The 21,550-nt window shown below is 45.1% G+C and overlaps 1 protein-coding gene across 1 annotated transcript in view; it reads right to left on the bottom strand.

Annotated features, from left to right (window-relative positions):
• Positions 1-21,550, bottom strand: part of Dcps (decapping enzyme, scavenger) — a 37,891-nt gene that overhangs the window by 4,681 nt on the left and 11,660 nt on the right. Inside the window, exons 3-4 of the mRNA XM_027945435.2 lie at positions 7,747-7,892; positions 2,864-2,977 (exon numbers count right to left, since the gene is read on the bottom strand). Coding sequence (XP_027801236.2) covers positions 2,864-2,977; positions 7,747-7,892 — 260 coding nt within the window. The remainder of the gene's footprint in view (positions 1-2,863; positions 2,978-7,746; positions 7,893-21,550) is intronic.

The following is a 21,550-nucleotide window of genomic DNA, read 5'->3' as shown; positions in this document are numbered from 1 at the left end:
GAAGAAAGCAGGGTGGGGGAACTTAATCCCACTGAACATTCCCTATATTATGTGCAATTTTACCATGGGCACAAATTAACTAACAAAATGAAAAAAAATAAAAAAAAAACCCAGTGATCTCTTGAGAGAACCAGGGAAGGAATGTTGTTATAAGCTCTGGGTGGCATAACCTCTAGCAACATTAGGCATCTGATACACATTTATTGAGTGGATGGAAGAAAGAACAAATGGGTAAATATAGAGGTTTCGGTGTGGGGACAATAAAGATAACAATTCCAGGGGCTAGGAGTGGAGCACATGCTTAGGGAATACGAAGGGATTAGGTAGGAAAGGAATAGAAAGAGAAAGGGAAGAGAATGAAAGGACAAAAAGAAGAAAGGGAAATATACTTCCAGGAGAAGCTGTGAGAGACTCAAGGGAGCCAGGAAGGTGCCCCAGAAACAAATGCTGAAGCACTTCCCCCTCAATCAGTCCATGGCCCCAGGATGAGGAATAGAAGCCTAGATGTGGCCTGTTTTTCTTCTGGGAATGTTGCCAACTTCTAAGGGAGCAATCAAGTTCAGAGATTCAAAGCTGTGTGCAGTAGTACAAGCCTGTAATCCCAGCAATTCCAGAGGCTGAAACAGGAAGACTGTAAGTTCAAAGCCAGCCTCAGCAACTTAGTGAGGCCCTATGCAACTCAGTGAGACTCTGTCTCAAATTAAAAATTAAAACCAAAAAGGACTGGGGGATGTGGCTCAGTGGTTAAGTGCCCCTCGGTTCAATTCTTGGTACCAAAAGTAAAAAAAAAAAAAGTTCAGTGATGTCACAAGTCATAGATCTGAGGCACTGAAATATGGCACCTTTAAAAAATAAGCAAGAATTAGGCAAAGGTGGGGCTGGGGTTGAGGCTCAGTGGCAGAGCACTTGCCTAGCATGTGTGAGGCACTGGGTTCGATCCTCAGCACCACATATAAATAAATAAATAAATAATGAAGATATATCAACAACTAAAAATATTTTTTAAAAAATGAATTAGGCAAAGGTTAAGAAGGACCATATTAGCATTAATATCATGGAAGGTCTGACATTTAAACTGGCCCCTTCACTCCCCTCAAGGGCAGGCAGCTCCAGCTATGTGACTGAGAACCCAGTATAATTCCCAAAGCTTTCCTGCCATCCTTGGATCAGATGACTGATCGTTTTCCCATTCTGGACTCAGATGCATTCAGGGCTTCTGAAACAGAGATGTACAAGTTCATCCTTACTGTCTTTCTGTGGCTGCAATGCACCTGCAGTCAGTCACAAGCTCTTTAGTCTTCAAGAGTTTTGTGAGGCCAAAGTTCCTCCTCTCCCACCCCTGTCTCCCATGACCAGACTTTAATTCAGGATCTTTAGTCTATCTAAAGAAAGATGGGGGTTTGCAGAGCTACCTTGTGGTCATGATTCTGGGGCCTTGTCTTAGCTCTTCAACCACCTCCAGAGCAAGTCCAAGTTCCCTTCCTTAAGGCCTGAAGGTTGCCCAGGCAGGGACAAGGGAAGAGGAGACTGGGGTCTGGTGTGCTCTTGGCCCCTTTCACTACAACACCCCACACACAAGCTACCTTTTTTGATCCTGCTTGGCTCTAAGAAATCATCATTCCATGCTGCAACTTCTGGAAACTCTCTTTGCATTCCCTACCACCCCTTGAGCCACATTTGAGAATAACCATGAGCCTCTTATCAAGAGACAAAAGATGCTTTGAGCTAAAATCCAGTCCCTATACTTCAACCACAGGCCTTTAAACCCCTTCTGGGGGCAGTAGCTTTAAAGTTCAATGAATTAAAAACTAAGCAAATTGCAGGTGAGCTCAATATATGTCCTAATGTCCTGAAGAACAGGTCACAATTGAGAAAACAAGAAGAGTTTCCACAAAGAATCAGCCAGGGCCCAGGCTCCACAACATTTCTGCATGGGTCTCATGACCAGATGAAGGCACAGAAACTAGATGGGCCCACCCAGGGCAGATGGCAAACCCAAGCCCAGGTTACTCCAAGAGTGTAACTGGACCAGAGAGGACGCTCTCTACGGCCAAATCTCCTGTGTCTACCTACCTGGCCCCTTCTAATTCCAGCCTGTAAATAGCAATCTTTACAACACGATGGACCTGCCTGTTCCTGAATCCATCAGGGTACAAATGTTTCTAATACACTCAGGGTATAAAGAGGCAAAGGCAAATTTTAACTCAGCAGTGGGCTGGAATGGGAAAGAGGACAGTGGAGAGAGGGAAGAGACCTACAGAATGTAGATGACACCTCTAAACCTGCTCCTTCAAAGGTTTGGAGAAGCAGAGTCATTTGGAGGCCAGGGAATGGGGAGCTAACAACTGAAGTGGAGGTCTGGGCTACTGGAAAACAATTCTGCAGCTCAGTGGGGGTAGGGGACTCTTTGGATTGATCATCATGGTTCCTCTCTGTGCTTTGAACATGGGCCTGCCTGGATCTGGTAGTGTTCAGGGGGACAGAGAGAATGCTCCACCTGAGGCTCCAGATGATGCTAGAAGTGAAGATGGCATCTAAGTCACTTGGTTGGTTAAGTGGTGAAGGAATGGCCTCTGCAGTCATGAAGACGAACATCCCTGTTCAGCTCACCTCTTGGGTAAGAACACAGCCAGAAAAGTCTTTAAGGTGACCATGAAAGCAAAAGTATTTGTGTATGACAAGATTATACTCTGTTGCCGTGGACAGATCTGGCCATCCCTTGATGGGTAATTATAATCTGCTCAGAGAGATGCGGATGTTGAGGAAGAAGGGCAGTCAAAGAGGCCAGCAACTTGGGAGTGGAGTTGTCAATGACCAGAGTGGGGTTGTTGGAGCCTAGAGCACTCCAGCATGTGATCTTTACCTGCTGTTGGTTCCACTTGAGGTCAGGGATGAGGACAAAGCCATCAGAGGGATCTGGATTCTCATAAATAATCCGGTCAGCTTCAGCCTTCTTGTCAAGGATGTTATATACCCACTGGAAGGAGAGGGAAAGAGATGGTTCACAAATCCACCTGCCTTCAGCTAGGCCAGACAAGTTCTCTGGCCCCTCTGGAAAGGATAACGAAACTATAAATGGCTGCTAAATTCAGGGATTAACAAACAGGCTGTTTGGGGATCCAGAGAGATTTCCTCTCTCCCACCACAGCTGACTCTTGGCCATCCCAGACCTCTGCTGCTTAGACAGGCTGCCCTTTAGGCTCTTTCTGGTCAGCATAGTGCCTCCCATTCTGCCACATGCTCATAGGCCTGGTCCACATGGAGCCCCTGTAGTGGTGACCCCTTCCACCATCCACAGGATGAAGGGGAAGAGCTGTCTTTATGGACCCTGGTTCCATTTATTCAGGACCATGGGGCAAAGACTGTTAGGAGGCTGATGGCACAGAGGTTTCCTTCTGATCAGAGGTCTGTAGAGGCTTTCTGAGGAAAATTAGGCTGAGAAGAGGCCTGGGCTGGCAAAGGTCAAACCCAGGTACCCTGGATTCCTCTCTACTTCTCCTACCTTCAGGGCCCTTGTACAGGTGACTGCTCTACAGCCAAAAGGGAAACCTGATGGAAACCTACACTGCTGCCCTTTCCTCCTCAAACTCAAAAGGACCTCCAAAACACAGAGGAGGGAGAGGATGTCCGGACAGGGTACTGACACAACCAGGCTGCCACTGTCCTCTTGGTCCTCTTCCCATTCCCAGAAGTGCTGGCATAGGCAGCACCACTGAAGGCCAAGGGTGGGCTTGCTGGTCCCAGTTCTGCAAACTTCATATCCTGGGCCTATATGGCTGAGCACACCACACTGCATCCTTGCTCTCAGCTGGGACAGTGGGAAGGGAGAAGAGGGCCTCTGCCTGCGGATAACTGGGCCTCCAGTTTCCTACAATTACCTACAGGAAGCACTTCAGCCCAGATGACCTCTAGACCCTAGCAAAACCCAAAGGCCAGTCATAGTGTGGTTCCCCCACCATCAAAGAGGGGCTCCCAGGCTGGGGATATAGCTCAGCTGGTAGAGTACTTGCCTTGCATGCACAAGGCATTGGGTTCGATCCCCAGCACCACATACACATACACACACACACACACACACACACACACACACAAAAGTAGAATGGGGGCTTCCCAGGAAAAGCCTGGGGGATCCACTTCCTGGGAGAGGTCTGGAGGACACCCAGTGGCTGTTTCCTCATGCAGTGCCCATGCCAAAGCGATGCCCTCTGGAGGGCCAAGATTCCTCCAGAGGCATTTCCTCTCCCACCAGAGACCTCTCTGGGAATGTGCTGCTAAAGGGGAAAAAAGAAAGGAAGGAGAAAAAAAAAGTCAGCTGGAGGCTGACCTGAAGCCTCTGGGAAACTCAGGAAATGAGGGAGATGGTGACATTCTACTGTGGAGAGTCTGGTATGCTCCATAAGCTGACCTCCTGGGCTGTCCTTTGCTCATCCAGAGAAGCACCACGTCCACTGGAGAGCAGCGGGAGGCGTCAGAGAGCATGCTTGGATTCTGGGGTTTGACATTTGGTTTTTATCTTCCAGCTCCACCACTGTTTTGCTGCCACCTTAGGCAAGCAACTGAATCCTCTTTCATTAAATGGGACTAACAGGATCTACACATGTGAGGAGTTTAATTCAGACATGCACGTGTGAGCACCTAGCCCAGAGCCCAGCACAGAGGAGGCAACCTAGGAGTAGCAGTGGCACTCCAAGTCAGGCGATGACAAAGGGGTGATTTGCTGGAGGCTCTAAGACTAAGTGAGGCAGAAAAAGAGAGAAGCGGGTGAAAGCAAAGGAAGTGGCTGGAGAAGCACAAGGCTGGAAGCTAAGTGACTACCAGCGACTGGGAGTGGGAACAGCAAGGGCAGCCCTACTCTTATACTACTCTAAGGGCCATAACCCTTCTATTGTTGTCCCCATTTTGCAGGTAAGAAAAATACAGGTGCAAGGAAGTTCACATAAGCTCCCACAATTCTAACCCTGGGAGCCTGGCTCCTGAGCCTGCACTGTAGCCCACAGCATATCCTGCCTCCTGGGAGAGTTCCCTGGGCAAGTGGCAGGAACCGGCATCCTCAGGAAGTCTCATGGCCAGAAGCCCAGAGAAGAAAGGGAGGGGATAGAGAGAACAAAATCCACACAAATTTCCTAAGGTAGGTGATGGGAAGGCTACCGTCTAAATGTAAGCCCTAGAGACTTGGCTAGCTCTACCAATGATAGGATTGTGGGTGACACTTTCTAGTATATATTTGGCTGGACTGTGCACTAGTTGACACTGACAAATCCCTCTAGAACCTCCTTCCTCCTTGTACTTCTCATGGGACATCTTGATCCTTCTTCATTCTCCTCTCACTCTTCATTCTGCTCACCTGGTTTGTCCCCCACCTGTCCATCCCTCTCATGCCTGCCTGTTCCCCTGTTCTTCCTGGGTGTGGATAATGGCAGCTCCATCCTGGGTCCTTTTCAGGAAATAGCAGCACATGATAAATGGTACCTCTCTTAATTTCTACAACAACCTTAGGAGGAAGGATCTGTTAATCACATTTTTCAGAAAAGGAAACAGGCCCAGAAGTCAAGGACAATGCCATGCTGCTCTTAGCAGAATAAGAATCATAACACCAGGCCAATGCTGAAGCCTGATGTGACAGCTCACAAATGAAGATTTTTCAGCTGAATGCCTCAAGGCTTCAGATTCAGATACCCCACTACCTTTTTTTATTGGGCATTTTCACTGGAAAGTTACAAGTACTTCAAATTTGAAGAGTCAAATAATGTCACCAGCTAAGAATACAGATGCTGGGGCCAGAAAGCATGGATTTGGAGTCCCATCTCCAAATGGGCTGTTGTGAACATAAAATGAGGTAATCCATGTAAAATGCCTAGAATAGTTCTTGACATTTAATAAATGCTCAATAAACCCCAAACAGAACTCATTGTCTTTCACAAAAACCTACTCCACTGTCCATGTTTCCATCCTGATAAATAAATGATCTTACTGTCTGCTTGTCAGGCAAGCAAGACCCAGGGTCATACCACACTCATACCTCCTTTTCCATGTCAACCAGTCTAAGTCCAATCAACCTCATTAAGGTTTACCTCTTAAATCACTCCCAAATCCTTCCCTGCTATCTCTACCCTGGTTCAGATCCATGGTGGGTTTTAGTCCTCCTAATCTATCTTCCCTGCTACACTGCATCACCAAGGTTTCATTATCTGGGTGTTCCTCCAGAGCCTAGCTGGTATACTACAGATGCTCAATAAATGCAGTGACTGCTTATACATTTGCTAGAAATAGCCAAGAAGAAATACATGAATGCTCATGTCAATGGAAAAGTAGTGGAGTTTTTGTTGTATTATTTTCCAAGTGGACATATGTTCGGATGTGTAATAAAGTAGATATATGACTCACGACAACTACATTTGGGCTTCCTCTCTTGAATCCCAGATAAGTACAACCAGCACCACAGAACACATATTCCAGCAGATTCCTCTAGGACCCTGAATAGAAGCTGTTCAGGAATGTAGAGACATACTTTCTTTCCACTCAGAAGACAGGACAAGTGCTGGGATTTTTTTTAAAAAAAGAAAGAAAGAAAGAAAAAAGAAAAAAAAATCAGGACAGCTTCAGTTAGAGGAACCATGTGCAAATCTGCATGGGAGGCATGGCTAATAACAGGGCTGGGTCCTCTTAGATATAGGGAAGAGGGCTATCAGCACACAGGCCTCTCCAGGGAATAGCCTTTCCACAGGTTCTGCCAATCTCCCCCTCCTTAACTCCTCTCAGTACAACTGACCCCGCAGCTCCTTCTCTCCCTCCTGCCTTCTGAGCCCAGAATGTCTTTGAGCACCCCATATTAGAATACTTCCCACTACAGTAACTTGAATCTTGTGAAGATTAGTGAGAAATGCTCAAAGAGAACAAGAGTAAGCAATAATGGGAAAGAGCCAGTGAGAGCCAGTGAGTGGGCAAGGAAATGACTCATCAATCATCATCAATCATATTTAACTGTGAGTATCCACATGGGGCCAATTCCAGGCAGTCTCTGGCTGGCCCTGGCCTACGCCCAAGAAGCCATCAGAATCTCTAAGCTAGACAGACTTATATTTGGCCCAGCCAGAACACTCTACCAACCTGTGCTCAGAGGCCCAAACAAATGTCAGGGATGACAGGGTACTGATTTCTGTGGAATAAATGTAAAGCGGAATGAGTGATAAGGGAGTATTTTACTCTGAGACACAGCTGGTTTGCTACAGGAGCAATCAGGAATAAGAAGCTGGACCAGGGTGGGCCCAATCCAACACAAAGAGGACATAGTCATTTTGAGACTGTCGTAGGATAATGTGAAGCAGATACAAATTCTTCTAGCAGACTGAACTGCTCAGTAACTCCCAGAGAGCCTCAGTGACTTGCCCAAGCATCTCATGAGGGGTCCAAGACCAGGGCCAATTCCTTTCTCTATGAAGCCTACTCTGACCATCCTATATAAAATAGCAGCCAGCCACCCTGGGACTCTCTATCTCACTGATCCTCTCCAGTTTTCTCCACTGCATTCATAATCTCATGTATCATATATGTCCTCATGCATTTATGTTCTGACTCCCCAAATTAGGTAAGCTCTACGGGGCAGGGACTTAGTCTGCCCTGCTCTCTGCTATATCCACTGAACTTAGTACAGTGCTTAGTCCCTGGGAAGATCCCAATAGATGCTCATAAGGAAGAGAAACTGGCACAGGAACAGCAATCAGTATCTCAGACTTGGCAGCCAGTCACCTGAATGCCAAGGCTCTGGGACTCCAGGTGAGGTAAGGTAATGTTCTTGTAGTCATCTCCTGTCTCTTGGATCAGGTGGAGGTCCTGGCGCAGGTACTTCTGTAGGTGTTTCTCTGTGGCAGGGTATACCACTGTTGTCTTCACGTCTGCAATGACACAGCACAGTCTGTGACTAGAAAGCAAAGCCCATTCAATTCATGGGCTGAGCCACACTCTGAACCTGGAAAACACAAAGCTTTCACTGATGGGTTCTTGAGCCCTTACCATTAAACTATCCCTGGCCACCCCCTCTCCATCTTCCAGGTACAGAAACTAATGGTATCTTAACTCTTTTCATGGGCAAATTTCTAGGTATTTGGCTTTCTGGACTCAAAGCTGAAAATGTGATTTAAAGCTCAGTAGCCCCCATAAGGAGGCACAGCACAGCACAGTGGTTCATAGTGTGGACTCTGGAATCAGACTGTCTAAGCTCCTTATCCACACCAAGTGGGACCACGGCCCCAGGTGGGAACTGGGTCCGGTTACTTAACCTGTGTGTGCAGCTAATTTTCCATCTGCCAAATGAGGATAGTAACAGCTCCTATGTCATAACACTGGAAAGATCAAGTGAGTTAATAACCTGTAAAGCCCTTAGAACAATGTCTGGCACGAAGCAGACACTACACAAGTGCTGCCTACATCTAACCCAGGGTTTATCGACTTGGCACCACCAACAGCTTGGCCTTGAGGAGTTTTTCGGTGGGGGCTGTCCCGTGCATTGCAGCATGTTTATTAGCAGCAACCCTGGTCTCTCCCTGGATGCTAGCAGCACCTCCCCCAACTGCGACACCAAAGTCCCCAGACAATGTCAAATGGGGGGCAAAACTGTCCCTAGCGGAGAGGAGCAGTTTTAATGAGGAAACCCTATAGCTTTCCTGCAAGTACCCTAGACTAGTGTTCTGGCCCAACACCACCTGGTTGTGATTAAGTCCTTTCCCTTATTTTGAAAAACATTTGGCATGACCACTGTCATTACTCTAACTTTTATATATAGTGCTTCAACACAGGTCTGGGGTGGGGGGTAAAATGTATTTCAAAATAGGCTGGGACGTTTCTCAAAAGACCCATGTACCCCTGACTCCCCTCCCTGGGATCCAGATATGTTCTTTCAAAGAAGTCACTCCAGGGAATTCTACTCACCTCCATAGCACAAGACCCAGCTAAGGACCATGAGCCTATACTTTTTGTATTTGGTCTGAGGATATGGTTGGTTTTAATCCTGCTTCCGCTGGTGAGAAAGAAAAGGTGGCAGGGATTCCAAGACTCATCTTGTGTCACGCTGGAGATGTGGCAGAGGCAGGACTAAAACCAAGGTCATCTTATCCTAAAGTCAGTGCTTTTTGGGGGTCTGTGTGTGTTTCTGGGGATTGAACCTAGGAGTGTTCTACCATTGAGATGTATCCCCAGAACTTTTATTTTGAAACAGTCTTGCTAAATTGTTGAGGCTGGCCTCAAACTTGTGATCTTCCTACTCAGTTTCCCAAATCACTGGGATTACAGGCGTATGCCACCATGCCCAGCTCAGTGCTTTCTTGATACAGAGGCCTGCCTAACAGCTCAGTATGTTTTCAAAGCCAGCAGGGATGTACAAGTGTGACACACCCAGCACATGACTTCTGGCAAGTACTAAATGTCCTCACCATTAGCTCTGGGGGCAAGCAAGGCAGCATGTGGGAATGAAGCCAGAATTAGACAAGCAGTCAGCAGAGATGGGTAAATCAAGTCAGGTTGGATCAAGGAGGCCAGTTTTGAGTTGGAGACTACCCCTTGAAGAACTGAAATGTTAATTCCTTCAGAGCCCTTCCTCCACCCTTATCAAGAACCTGCCCCTGCTCCAACCAGGGGCCAAGATAACCGGTCCCAGGAATTGCCCCTCCCTACAGGGAGCTATAAGGTTATTAATGTGTGCTGGGCTGCACCATCCTGCCCACCCCCCTGTTTCCCACCCTTAGGCCTAGTCACATAGGCAGGAAGGAGAGAGATAAGGGGAAGAGAGCAGAACAAAGGAAGCCTAGGACTTGTAAAAGGGCAGAACACCTCGGGATACCGGGACACCAGCTATGGCCCCATTCTCCCTCCCAGGAGAAGTTCTTGCCTCGGTGTGCTTCTCTAATGTTCGTATGTCAACATTTGAGGGAGCAGAACTCATCACCAGTAACCAGTGGTATCAGGAAGACTGGGGGTCTGGACCAGAGTGGCCATATGACTTTCCCTTACTGAGTGACACGTGGCCTCTTAAATAGTCTCAGTTTCCTCACCTGTGACGTTGTTAGCATTAAACAAAACATGTCATCTGGATCATGGGAGGAGACACTAAGTAAACATCACCCAGACTCCTGGGAATCATGGATCTGACCCTAAGAGGGAGGCACAATAGCTTTCTCAACCCTCTGACAGCAGCAAAACACTTTCTCACTTTTCACTCTTCATTGCTCTCTAACAACCCAATATTATAGGCTCATGGTCAGAGGTCAAGCACCCAAGATCCCAAGAGGCTCTGCACTTACTGTGTTACCATGGATAAGTGGCCCACCCTCTCTGTTGCTTCACTCTCCTCACCTCCTACCTAAGGGTAAAAACAGTACCTTCTGGGGCTGGGGTTGTGGTTCAGTGTTAAAAGCAATTGCCCAGCATGTATGAGGCACTGGGTTGGATTCTCAGCACAGCATATAAATAAATGACTAAAATAAAGCCCACCAACAACTAAAAATACATATTAAAAAATTAAAAACACCATCACCAACAAAAAACAGTTCCTTCTTACAAGGTTTATGTGAGAATTAAATAAATTAGTAGGTGGAAACCATTTTGTAAGTGCCTTCCAACACTGTAAAGCACTCTACAAACACCACCTTTATTCTCGTTTTTGTTGTGCCTTCAGTCGCCTAGGTTGGGTGGTGAAGAAACAAGGGGTAACAGAACAGAACTCCCTCGGAGTGGGGGAAGAGAGTCTGGGAACAAAGGCAGGGCTGAAACTGGAGAACAGCCTAACTGGCAAGGGACACAGGGCCCTGGGCTCATAGCCTGGGGCTCTCTGGCTGTTCCAGGGGCCTGGGAACAAGCCGTGGTCTGCCCAGGCTTGTCAAGGATCTGCCCCAGCCACCCAGGGCGCAGGGAAAACAGAAATCTCACGGTGCCAGCCCCCTCCTGCCCAGATCTGAGGGAGCAGGAAGAAAATCCAGAGCCTCAGTGACTCAAATGCTCAGTCCCTGCCCATCTTCCTTCCCTGAGGAGCTCCTGAGTTGCAGGTGGACCCCCATGGTGATCCCACGGGCAGCATTCTCAGAGCCCTGCTAGACCCTCACTTCTCAGTGCCCAGCTGCCCTCAGACCACCACAGGAACACCCCTGCTTGCTGGCATCAGTGCTGGGGCAGCTCCCTGCCAAGGTCCTCCACTAGCTCCATCTTGGTCTTCAAGGCTCCCGTCCTTTCATTTATCCACTCTCCTCCTTGCTGCCTCTGTTGTGCACCGTCCTGCCACCTAGCAGTGGGCACAAGCCCTCTCTGCGCCTTGAGCAATCACTCCACTTCCAGACAAACCCTCCCCTCAGGCTCCCTGGCCTCACCCTGCAGGCAGCCCTGGCTGACGCCACCCTCCAGCCCCACAGCCCTCCATCTCCATCACTGCCCTGCTTTTTCTTCCCTTTTCACTGCCTGACAGTACCATAAAGTTGTACTGTCTGACTCCACCACGGAGAATGTCACTTGCAGGAAGAAAGGATTTGGTTTTTTTCTTTTTACCATTTATCCCCAGCACCTGGAATAGCAGCTGGCATGGAATAAACACTCGGCAAATACCTACTAGAAAAATGAATAAATGACTCTGGTCTTTTCAGATTTTAAACTCAAGAAAAGCATCTGTGTCCCAAATGGAATAAAAGTTCTTTGACAAAAATCAATATATTTCCCCACGCTAAGTTTCACACTGGCAGCCCCCAAAGGAACTCTGGTTTACTGACCTAAAAGTCAATCAGGATTCGGACCTGCAGCTGAATTTCAGGAGGAGTTTGGTCAAAAGTCAACACATGATAAACCAACAAACCATTGATTAAAAATGTGTTGGAGAACGGTATACACATACACACTCTCAAAAACACCTCCCACAGATCACTTATTAATTACAAGGGGAAAACAATACCACCTCCCCTGAGTGAAGGGAATCAACATCACTCCTAATGCTCAGTCTGAATCTAATCACAAGGAAATATCAACAAACCCCATTCCTGGGGCATTCTACAAAACAGTGGCTTGTAACTCTTCAGGAATGTCAAAGTTTGCGGGGCGTGGTGGTCTGCACCTACAGTCCAGGCACTTGGGAGGCTGAGGTGGGAGACTCACATGAGCATAGGAGTTTAAGGACAGCCTGACCAACACAGGGAGGCTCAGGCACCAAGGAAACAAAAATATGGAAGTTAGGAAAGACAAAGAAAGGCTGAAGAACTCCTCCAGATTAAGAGACTAAGCAGGCATGACTAAAGGGATTAGATCAGATCCCAGGTGGGGGAGGGGAGTCCTGCCTTAAAGATGGCATGGAAACAAGCGGCACAATGTAATAATGCACTCTACACTGCATAATAGTTTTGGATGAATCTGAAAGTGACAATTTCCTGAAATTGATGTTTACCCTTTCTATGCCTGTATCTATAATAAAGAAATTATTGTAAGTAGAGAGAGGAAAAAGTAAATGTGGCAAAATGTTAAGGAATTTGTTATACTATTCTTACAACATTTCTATAGGACTGAATTCCTCCCTCCCCCCCACCCCAAATAAAAAGCAAAAGCAAAAAAAAGGTGTTACTACCTACCCTTCAGATCCTTAGCTCAACTGCTAACAGATGTGCTAGGTACTATTCTAAGCTCAATATGTACATTAACTAACTTATTCCTCACTCCCAAAGTGACTGGGTATTATGAAGATCCCATTTATGTGAGGAAACAGGAGCCTGGAGTGGCCCCTGAGGTCCCACAGCAGTATAGCAGTGGCCCGACTCTCTGCATGAGCAGAAGAGGCCTGCTGACCTACCTGGGTTCTCTTTCTGCCAAATGCCTTCTAGCAAGTTGACTGGAGGGTGCCATCTGCTCAGGATGAGCAATAGCTGGCAACTCCTCTGCCCAAAACCTTTCCCCTGTGGCTTGAGAAGTATCAAGGAATTTCCCAACACCACCCTCCTGCTGGCATCCTTGAAAAAAAAGATCAGAACAATTTTAAGTTCCTCCAAAACCCATCAGTTGAAAATGTTCTCATTATATTAAGAGAAATTCCCTACACTCCTTACAAAGCCCCATCATGCTTTTTAAAATTCATTCATTCATATTTTTAACTCAAGTTACATTTGCACAGAGGTTACAAATAAAAGCTCCTTCCTGCTTCCAATCTTCAACTCAGAGGCACCACATTCAACTCTTCCACCATTTCTTTGGTTATGTACTTCCATAGTTTTAATATTATTTTTATGTTTTTCCTCCTAGACTTTTCAGTTTCACTATTCCTATATTTATTGATCACCATAATGGAAGACAAGAGTTTCTCTCTTTTTTACTGGCTCTCTACAAAGAACAACATACTATCATTCCTTTTCCTTTTTTTTTGTGGTGCTGGGGATCGAATCCAGGGCCTTGTGCGTGTGACTCAAGCACTCTACCAACTGAGCTATATCCTCAGCCCATACTTTTCCTTTTAGCATAATTCTGGTATATGGAACTAGTAATTACTTTCTTACTTGCTTAGTTTCCTATGAACTTATCACTAATTCACCCGAAATAACATTTTCCTGTTTATGTGAATCTCCTGACTTGTTAAAACTCATCAGGCACATGAGCAATGAATGTGTCTGCCGAGTCTCTACCCCAGGTGCTACCATCCATGGGGTTCCCTTCCCCTTTCTCTTTAACTGGACACGCTGTTTTCTTGAAAGATGATCTTCCTCTTTCATAATTATTTCCTCATTTTGCCAAAGCAGTGGTTTTCAAACTTCCAGCTGGCATTATTATTAAAATTTAATTCTTGGAATTTTCATTAGAAAAACCATACAAATATTTTCAATTCTCTGAAATAATTTATCAACCAGATCAACAGGAAAAATTCCAGGTTTTGCCGCAGCAAAGTGTCCATCAACTGATGAATGGATAAAGAAAATGTGGTATATGAAACACAATGAAATACTATTCAGCCATAAAAAAGGATAAGATCCCGTCATGTGTGACAACATGGATGGAACTGGAGCACACTGAAACACAAAATAACCAGACACAGAAAGACAAACACTGTCTTGCTCCTATGTGGAAGCTGAGAGTAGAATGGTGGTTACCAGAGGCTGGGGAAAGTGAGGGTGGGGAATGGGGAAAGAGGTTGGTCACAGGTACAAGTTACAATTAGGAGAAAGAAGTTGTGGTGTTCTGCTGCAAAGGAGAGTGACTATGGGTAACAATAATGAACTATATAATTCAAAATGCTATAAGAAAGGACTTTGAATGTTTTTCCCATAAAGAAATAACAAATATTTGAGAAGGACAATTATGCCTCAGCTGATTTGAACATTATATAATATATACATCACGTGGTATCACGTACATATGTATAAGTCTCATATATATTTAAAAAAATAAAATAAAACCTAAAAATAGTTTCACCATGACATAAAACTGAAATAATATTGCCTCTGCAATTTGCTATGTGATTGTAGATATGCAACACTAATACTTTTAGCATTGTTTGAATATCTTGCTTGGTAAAGAACTACAGTCAGTAACATACAATGGTTTGACTTGCGATTTGTTTGGCTCTACAGTGGTGTGAAAACAATGTATGCATTAAGCAGAAACTGTATTTTGAATTTTGTTCTTTTCCCAGGCTAATGATATGCAGTATAATACTCCTGAGATTCCAGGCAGTAGCGGAGAGCCATAGCTCCCAGTCAACCATGCAATCATGAGGGTAAAACTCCATAGTGTATTGTGTGGATATGCTCTGAGGTTTGGTAGGTTAGGGGTAATAAATGCATTTTGGACAACAATATTTTCAATTTACAAGAGGTCTGGTATAACCCCATCATAAATGGAGAAGCATGTTTATATGCATGTATATGCTTTACTTAGCATTAAAGCATACCTGCTTTGAAAAATCCATGTATCAGCTTGCATATATTATATTAAAACTAAAAATAAACACAAATGTTTTTAAGGCTGAATTTTCTATCAGTGAAGATAAAAGAGAAATTATATTTTGAAGATAGAGTCTCCCAGATAAGAGGATTAAAATATCTCTTGTAACCAATGGTAACAGTACAGATTATCAAACTTGTAGATTGCAAATCTAAAATTTCTATTTGTTATATGTAAAAGTTGGGCATCTTGATCAACATGTAAAATGTAAATAAAGAACATTTATCAGCCAAAAAAACTCACAGAATTTCAGCATGCAGCAGAACCACCTGATTTGGGAGGTCTGGGGTGGAGCCAAAGAATCTGCGTGCCTAACAAGTTCCCAGGTGATGCTGATGCTGCTGGTCCCAGGACCACACATCAAGAACCACTGCGCCAAAGCATAAGCTGCTTCCAGATCAACAGTGCAAGGGAGATAAATTTTGAAACTTGGAACATCTCAACATATCTTTATTCCATTGTCAGATTTAATTAAGTGTTTGAAGAATTCTAGGATGAAAAGCAATGACCTACAAAAACTTAACACTACTATTGAGAAGTCTCAAGTCATTCTCATTTCTAGTCCTTTGCATGTGACTTGTTTTCTTCTCTGTCCTGATCTTGTTGATGGGTCTTGAGGTGGGTATATATTTATCCACTTGCTAGGTAAATGCTGGGTTCTTTTGGGGGGAAGTGTGGGCTCACTTTCCTTGAGGGGGAACTCTTTCATTGTTTTGTTTTTTGTACTGGGGATTATAAGCCAGGAGTGCTTTACCACTGAGTCACATCCCCAGCCTTTTTATTTTTTATTTTAATACAGGGTCTCACTAAATTGCTGAAGGCCTTGCTAACTTGCTGAGGCTGTCTTGCCATCCTCCTGATCCAGCTTCCAGAGCCGCTGGGATTACAGTCATGAGCCATTATTGCACCTGGCTGAGGGGGAGCTCTTTCAATATTGAAAATCAAGGGTTGGGGATGTAGCTCTGTAGTAGAGCACACGCAAGGCCTTGGGTTCTATCCCCAGTGCCAATGAAATAAATAAATAAAGTTTAAAAAACTGAAAATCATCTTAAATCCTGAGAAACTATCTTCAATTATTTCTTTGATAATTTTCCCCCCATTTTCTCTGTTTTTCCTTCCTAGAAGACCCATTTGGATAGTATCTTCTTGGATTTGTCATTCAAGAAGTTTACTTTTTCTCTCCCATTTTCCATCTGTTTGTCTTTTTACTTACTTTTTTTAAAAATTTATTTTTTAGTTTTCGGTGGACACAACATCTTTATTTTATTTTTATGTGGTGCTGAGGATCGAACCCAGCTCCCCGCACATGCCTGGCGAGCACATTACCGCTTGAGCCACATCCCCAGCCCCTGTCTTTTTACTTACTTTTAAGAAAATTTTCTTCAACTTCATCTTCTACTCTTCTTGAAAATTTTTTTCATTTCCACTATATTTTTAGTTTCTTTAAAAAGAAATCTTTAGGTGCCGTGGCACATGCCTGGAATCCCAGCAGCTCAGGAGGCTGAGACAGGAGGATCGAGAGTTCAAAGCCAGCCTCAGCAAAAGCCAGGCACTAAACAACTCAGTGAGACCCTGTCTCTAAAAAAAAACCCTTAATAATCCTAGAGACTTGGGAGGCTGACGCAGGAGGCTCACAAGTTGAAAGCCAGCGTTAGCAACAAAGCAAGGGCCTAAGCAACTTGACGAGACTATGTCCCAAAATAAGGAATAAAAAGGGCTGGGAATGTGGCTCTGGGTTCAATCCCTGGTAACAAAAAAAGATAAAAAAAAATCCTTATTGGTAGAATTTTATCCTTATGCATTTTATATTTTTTCCCTTGAGATTAACAATAGCCTTTGAATTGCTCAGGACTTGAATTTACATCCTCCTGTCTTTAGCTTCCTTTAAGAGTAGAGCATTCCAAAGCTTACAGGCATCTCTGTGGATATAAGTGTAGTCACATGGAGCTTTGTGTTAGGATGGGCAGGCTATACCTTTGCATTATGGAACCCCAAAAGTTTAGGTCTCCTCTTGAATTGGTCACATTGTTCTTACACAGTTCTTCCATACAGGGCGGTATAAGCCTGGCTGGTCTGGTCATGAGGAAGCACAGCAGCTGGGGATGTGAGTCACATCAACATTGAATGTGTCAACTAACTCCACTGATCCTGTTACATCTCAGGGCAATGACCCCAAACACCTCCAGCTGCACAGAGGATCTTCTCCAGATCCTGTTTTAAGCTCTTCAGACATTTGCCCTCTAATCTCCTGTTGGGGAAGGAAGGAGTGGGACCCAGATCCATGAAAGGAAAAGAATACAGAAGGGACTGCTGCTCAGGGTTCCCCCTGCAATTTATTAAGTCTGTTTCCCCTCCTCTCTCTGCTTCCTAGATTTGAAATTTTTATTGTCTCCTCTCATTTCCTCTTCATATTTATGGGTTCATTTTTCTCAAGGACATTCCTTTAATGTCATTGTTAGAGAGGACCTTAAAGGAAGCAGGTGAGCATTTAAACACCTCCTTGGAAGGAGAAATTCTTGTGCCTATCCTTCTGTCTCTCTTCTAATGCTTTTTTTGGGGGGTGGGGGAGGGAGGTGGGTGCTTGGGATCAAAACATGGGGCACTCTACCACTGAGCTATATCCCCAGCCCTTTTTAATTTTTGAGACAAGGTCTCACTAAATTAGCTAGCTAGACTGGCCTTGGCCTTAAATTTATAATCCTCCTACCTCAGTATCCTGAGTAGCTGGAACTGTAGGTATGTACCACTGTGCCCAGAACAATGCTTTATTATCTTCTGAGCTGTTTATTGCCACTTGGCACATACATATGCCTATTCTTTAATGCCCATCTCCTCCAACTGAACACAAAACTTATTGAGAGCAGCAACTTTGCTGGGTGTTTGTATATGTACTTGTACAGTGCCTAAAGCAGCACCTGGCCCAGATCAGGTTCCCAGGATAAAGTGTGAAGAAGAGAGTGTACTTTATGATGCTATTTTATTTTTTTTTAAATATTTGTTTTTTAGTTTTAGATGGACACAATATCTTTATTTACATTTATGTGGTGCTGAGGATCGAACCCAGCGCCTTGTGCATGCTAGACAAGCACTCTATCACTGAGCCACGACCCCAGCCCTGATGCTATTTTATTTTTAAGAACACATTTTTATCTTTGTGTGTGGTGGCAACTGTATACACATAAGCACATGCTGATAAAAGTCTGAAAAAATGTACTATGAGATGTTAAAGGAGACCATCTCGGAGCAGTGGAGCTATATACAATTATAATTTAAAAAATTATTTTCTGGGTATTTTTTAAGTTTTTAAAAACAAATGTAGCTCACTTCACTTGCAGCCATGTTTTCCAGTATTCCAAAAGCAGTCCCACCAGATGGGAGAAATGTAGATAGCTCTTATTTCTGAGAGGCACATAAACAGCTATCAGCAAAGCCAAAGGGATAGTGAAGTACCAGAGGTTCTGGGTCTGCAGACTAGGGGCAGGTCAGAGTGTACAGAGAGGACAACTTGTCTTGCTGCCACGCTTCTTGGGAAGTGCAAGGCAGGAGAGCTCCACTCACTGGACTCTGACGGGCTAACTGAGGTATACTTGCTGGGGTAAACTTCAGCCAGATGCTACTGGAGACCAAGTCCTGGGGTGAGCACAGGGGGACTGGAGTGGATCCTATTCCTGGACACCTACTCAAGCAAGGAACAATGCCTTTTGACCTATGTGTGTCACACTATCCCCATTCCTCTACCCGATGTATGTCCCATGTATGATGCATAAGATCACAGGGAGGCAGACCCTGGATGGGGAGGTTTCAGAAGTGGGGCCTGGTGGTGGTTTTTCCAGCCCTTGTGGGGCTTGGGCAGCAGCTCTTTATTCACAGGAATTTTCTAACAGTGGGAATGGTCCTATTGATGCATCCCAGCTGAACAGAGAAGGAACACATGTAACTCAGATGAGACAGCTGGTGAGGCCCTGGCTAGGACAGCTAGATTGTTTGCCAATACCCTGAGGATCTCCTGCAAGGACTTCTCCAATAAATAAAGCTACCCTTCATCCCTGAGATGGACACGAAAGTCCAGCCACTCTCAGAGGTGGGAGGCAGAGTTATCTAGAGGAAAGTTAAGAGCAGCTGCCTCTCTACTCCCTGCCAAAGCCAGCTTAGCCAAAGCCCCAGGAAAATGCTGCAGCACACGAAACATGAAAATGCAAACCACAGACAGTCTGCTCTCCTTCCCATACACATGTTCAAACAAGACTGCCTTCCAGCCATAGCTGATGACTTCTACAGGATGAGGTCATTCCTATGGGTCCATCTGTGGCTTTTGCTCTCCCTTCATGACGATGTGCCAGTTTCCAGTTATCTGACCCATATGTGCAGACAGGGAAGAAACAACAGCAAAGCATGATGAGTGTGAAGCCCACTCCCCACTGCACCTCCACAAGAGCCAGGCAGAGCCAGTCAGGGGATGGAATGAGTAATCCAGTCTAGATCTACAAAGGAGTACTAGAGAAGATCTGCAGGGAGAGGCTGGTGAAGGGGTCTCCCAAATCTGCACTTTCTGTCCTCTTCTGTGGATCTCCCCTGGCTGGACAACACCCTCCTGAGCCTGACAGCCCAGGGTGAAGGACTAAAGGAAACTGGCTGCTGGGGAGCCATCCTCTAGCAGCAGGCTTGGGTGGTGTGCTTACTGTCCCAACTTCAGGGATGCTGGAAGTATTCAGGAGGCCTGAAGAGACCTCCACATCTAGGAGAAACATGGCTGAAGGGTGTTTAGATCCTACCAGAAGCTTCACCCATTCCACAGTAGAGCTCCAACTGCTAATAACCTATCTCTGAGAAAGCACAGAGATGTTGCCTGAGATAGAAGAGAGGCAGACGCTGACTTTAGCAAGACCCTGGAGCTGACAGCCTCCCTGTGCAAGTCCTTAGCACCTTCTTTCCCTCTCCTAAGATTTCTCAGATTCAGAAGGGATTGGAGGGAGGTGAGTGACAGGACCTGATGGTAAAACCCCAGGATCTCATTGCCCCCAAGCAAATCTGGTACCTCTGAATGCAGTCCTAAATGTAGTAGGCTTTTTAAGGATGGCAAGTGTTACTGTAGGGTAGTGGTAGGGCTTCTGACACTTTGCAAAGGTCCATTTGAATAGAAGAATTGACAGCTGATCTGTCATGAGGTGGTAGTCATGAATGGTAGTCCTGGCCTTCAAGCTGCAAACTCCCATACTTCCCCACACGTAGGAAGAAACTATTTTGGGTTCAGCAGTCCAGACGACAACAAGAACTGCTAGAGTGAATGCTCCAAAACATGGGCCCTCTCTTGACTTCTTCCTAAAGGTATTTGCTTAGTTTATTATGAGAGGAGTATGGGTGCCAGGTTTCAACACAGCATCCCTGGACACTGCCAGATGATGTGTGTGGTGGAAAAGGGAAGGCCATAGGCTCAGAACTATGAAATTCTAGGTTATAACTCAGCAGTGGACAACCAGGCTGCTACTGCAGCCAGTGCCAAGTGATGAGGTGGAACCAGCTATGAGTAATCTGCCTTTGCCCACTGGCCCTGAATAAGCTGGCTTTTCTGCTGACTTGAGCCTTAAAGCTACCACAGAGTCTTGGGACCTTCCCCATCTGAGAGAGAGAAAGAGAGAGAGAGAGAGAGAGAGAGAGAGAGAGAAAACATGCGTTGATGTGGCAGCTACAATTCAGGAGCCCTGATGTATTCATTTCTAAAGTGACTTTGAACACCATGGTTTCTCCCAGATGCATGGAAACCCAGATCTAAATATTATTTAACAAAGGGATTTTTGCACTTAGATGGCTGGTGAAGGAAAAAAAAAAGATGAGGAGGGTGGGGGAGGTACCACTCAGAGCTACTGAGCCTTTTTACATTTTATTTTGAGAGAGGGACTTGCTAAATCAAGCACCTGGCTCTGATGCTTCATTTATTGTCTGAGTACTAGGGATTGAACCCAAGGGTGCTCTAGTACTGGGCTATATTCCCAACCCTGAAATGGCCATCCTCCTGTGTCAGCCTCAGCCTCCCAAGTAATTGGGATTCAGGCATAGAAAAAAAGAAAAAAGAAAAGTGATCTGTCCTATTTTTGTGAAAGAAAAAAATAAAAAGAAAAGTGATCTGTCCTATCACAAATGAAGTGACAATGAACATATTTTTAACTCTTTATGTATTTCTACGAGCAACTGTGAGATATCTGGAAGTAGAAATGCTAGCTCAAAAGGACACATGCTTTACTAAGGGTAAACATTTATGGAGCTGGCCATATCTAATTTATACCTGCACCCACTGTGCACAGGAGCAATGGGAATATCTGGGCATGAGAATGAGGGAGAAGCTCAGGTCTCTGTCCTTCTCACCTCTCTTGGAGTGAGCCCTCAATGGGGTAACTTCTCCATGGTCTGTGCTATCTCCAGAGCCCTCAGTCAGCCTACATCTAGACATATGTGGAAGGCACCCAACTGTTATTTCATGGCAACTCTCAGACTATTAAAAAAAAAAAAGCCCACTGGAAAAGCAGTAATGAAGTACAAAAGGGGAAAAGCCATAATAGGACAAGAATGAGGGTGGAGAGAAACAATGAGTAACAGACTGCAATTCATT

Source organism: Marmota flaviventris, chromosome 9 (assembly GCF_047511675.1).
Source record: "Marmota flaviventris isolate mMarFla1 chromosome 9, mMarFla1.hap1, whole genome shotgun sequence".
Taxonomy (NCBI): Eukaryota; Metazoa; Chordata; class Mammalia; order Rodentia; family Sciuridae; genus Marmota; species Marmota flaviventris.
Note: the sequence above shows the minus strand (reverse complement) of the source record. Positions and strands in the feature narration are given on the sequence as shown.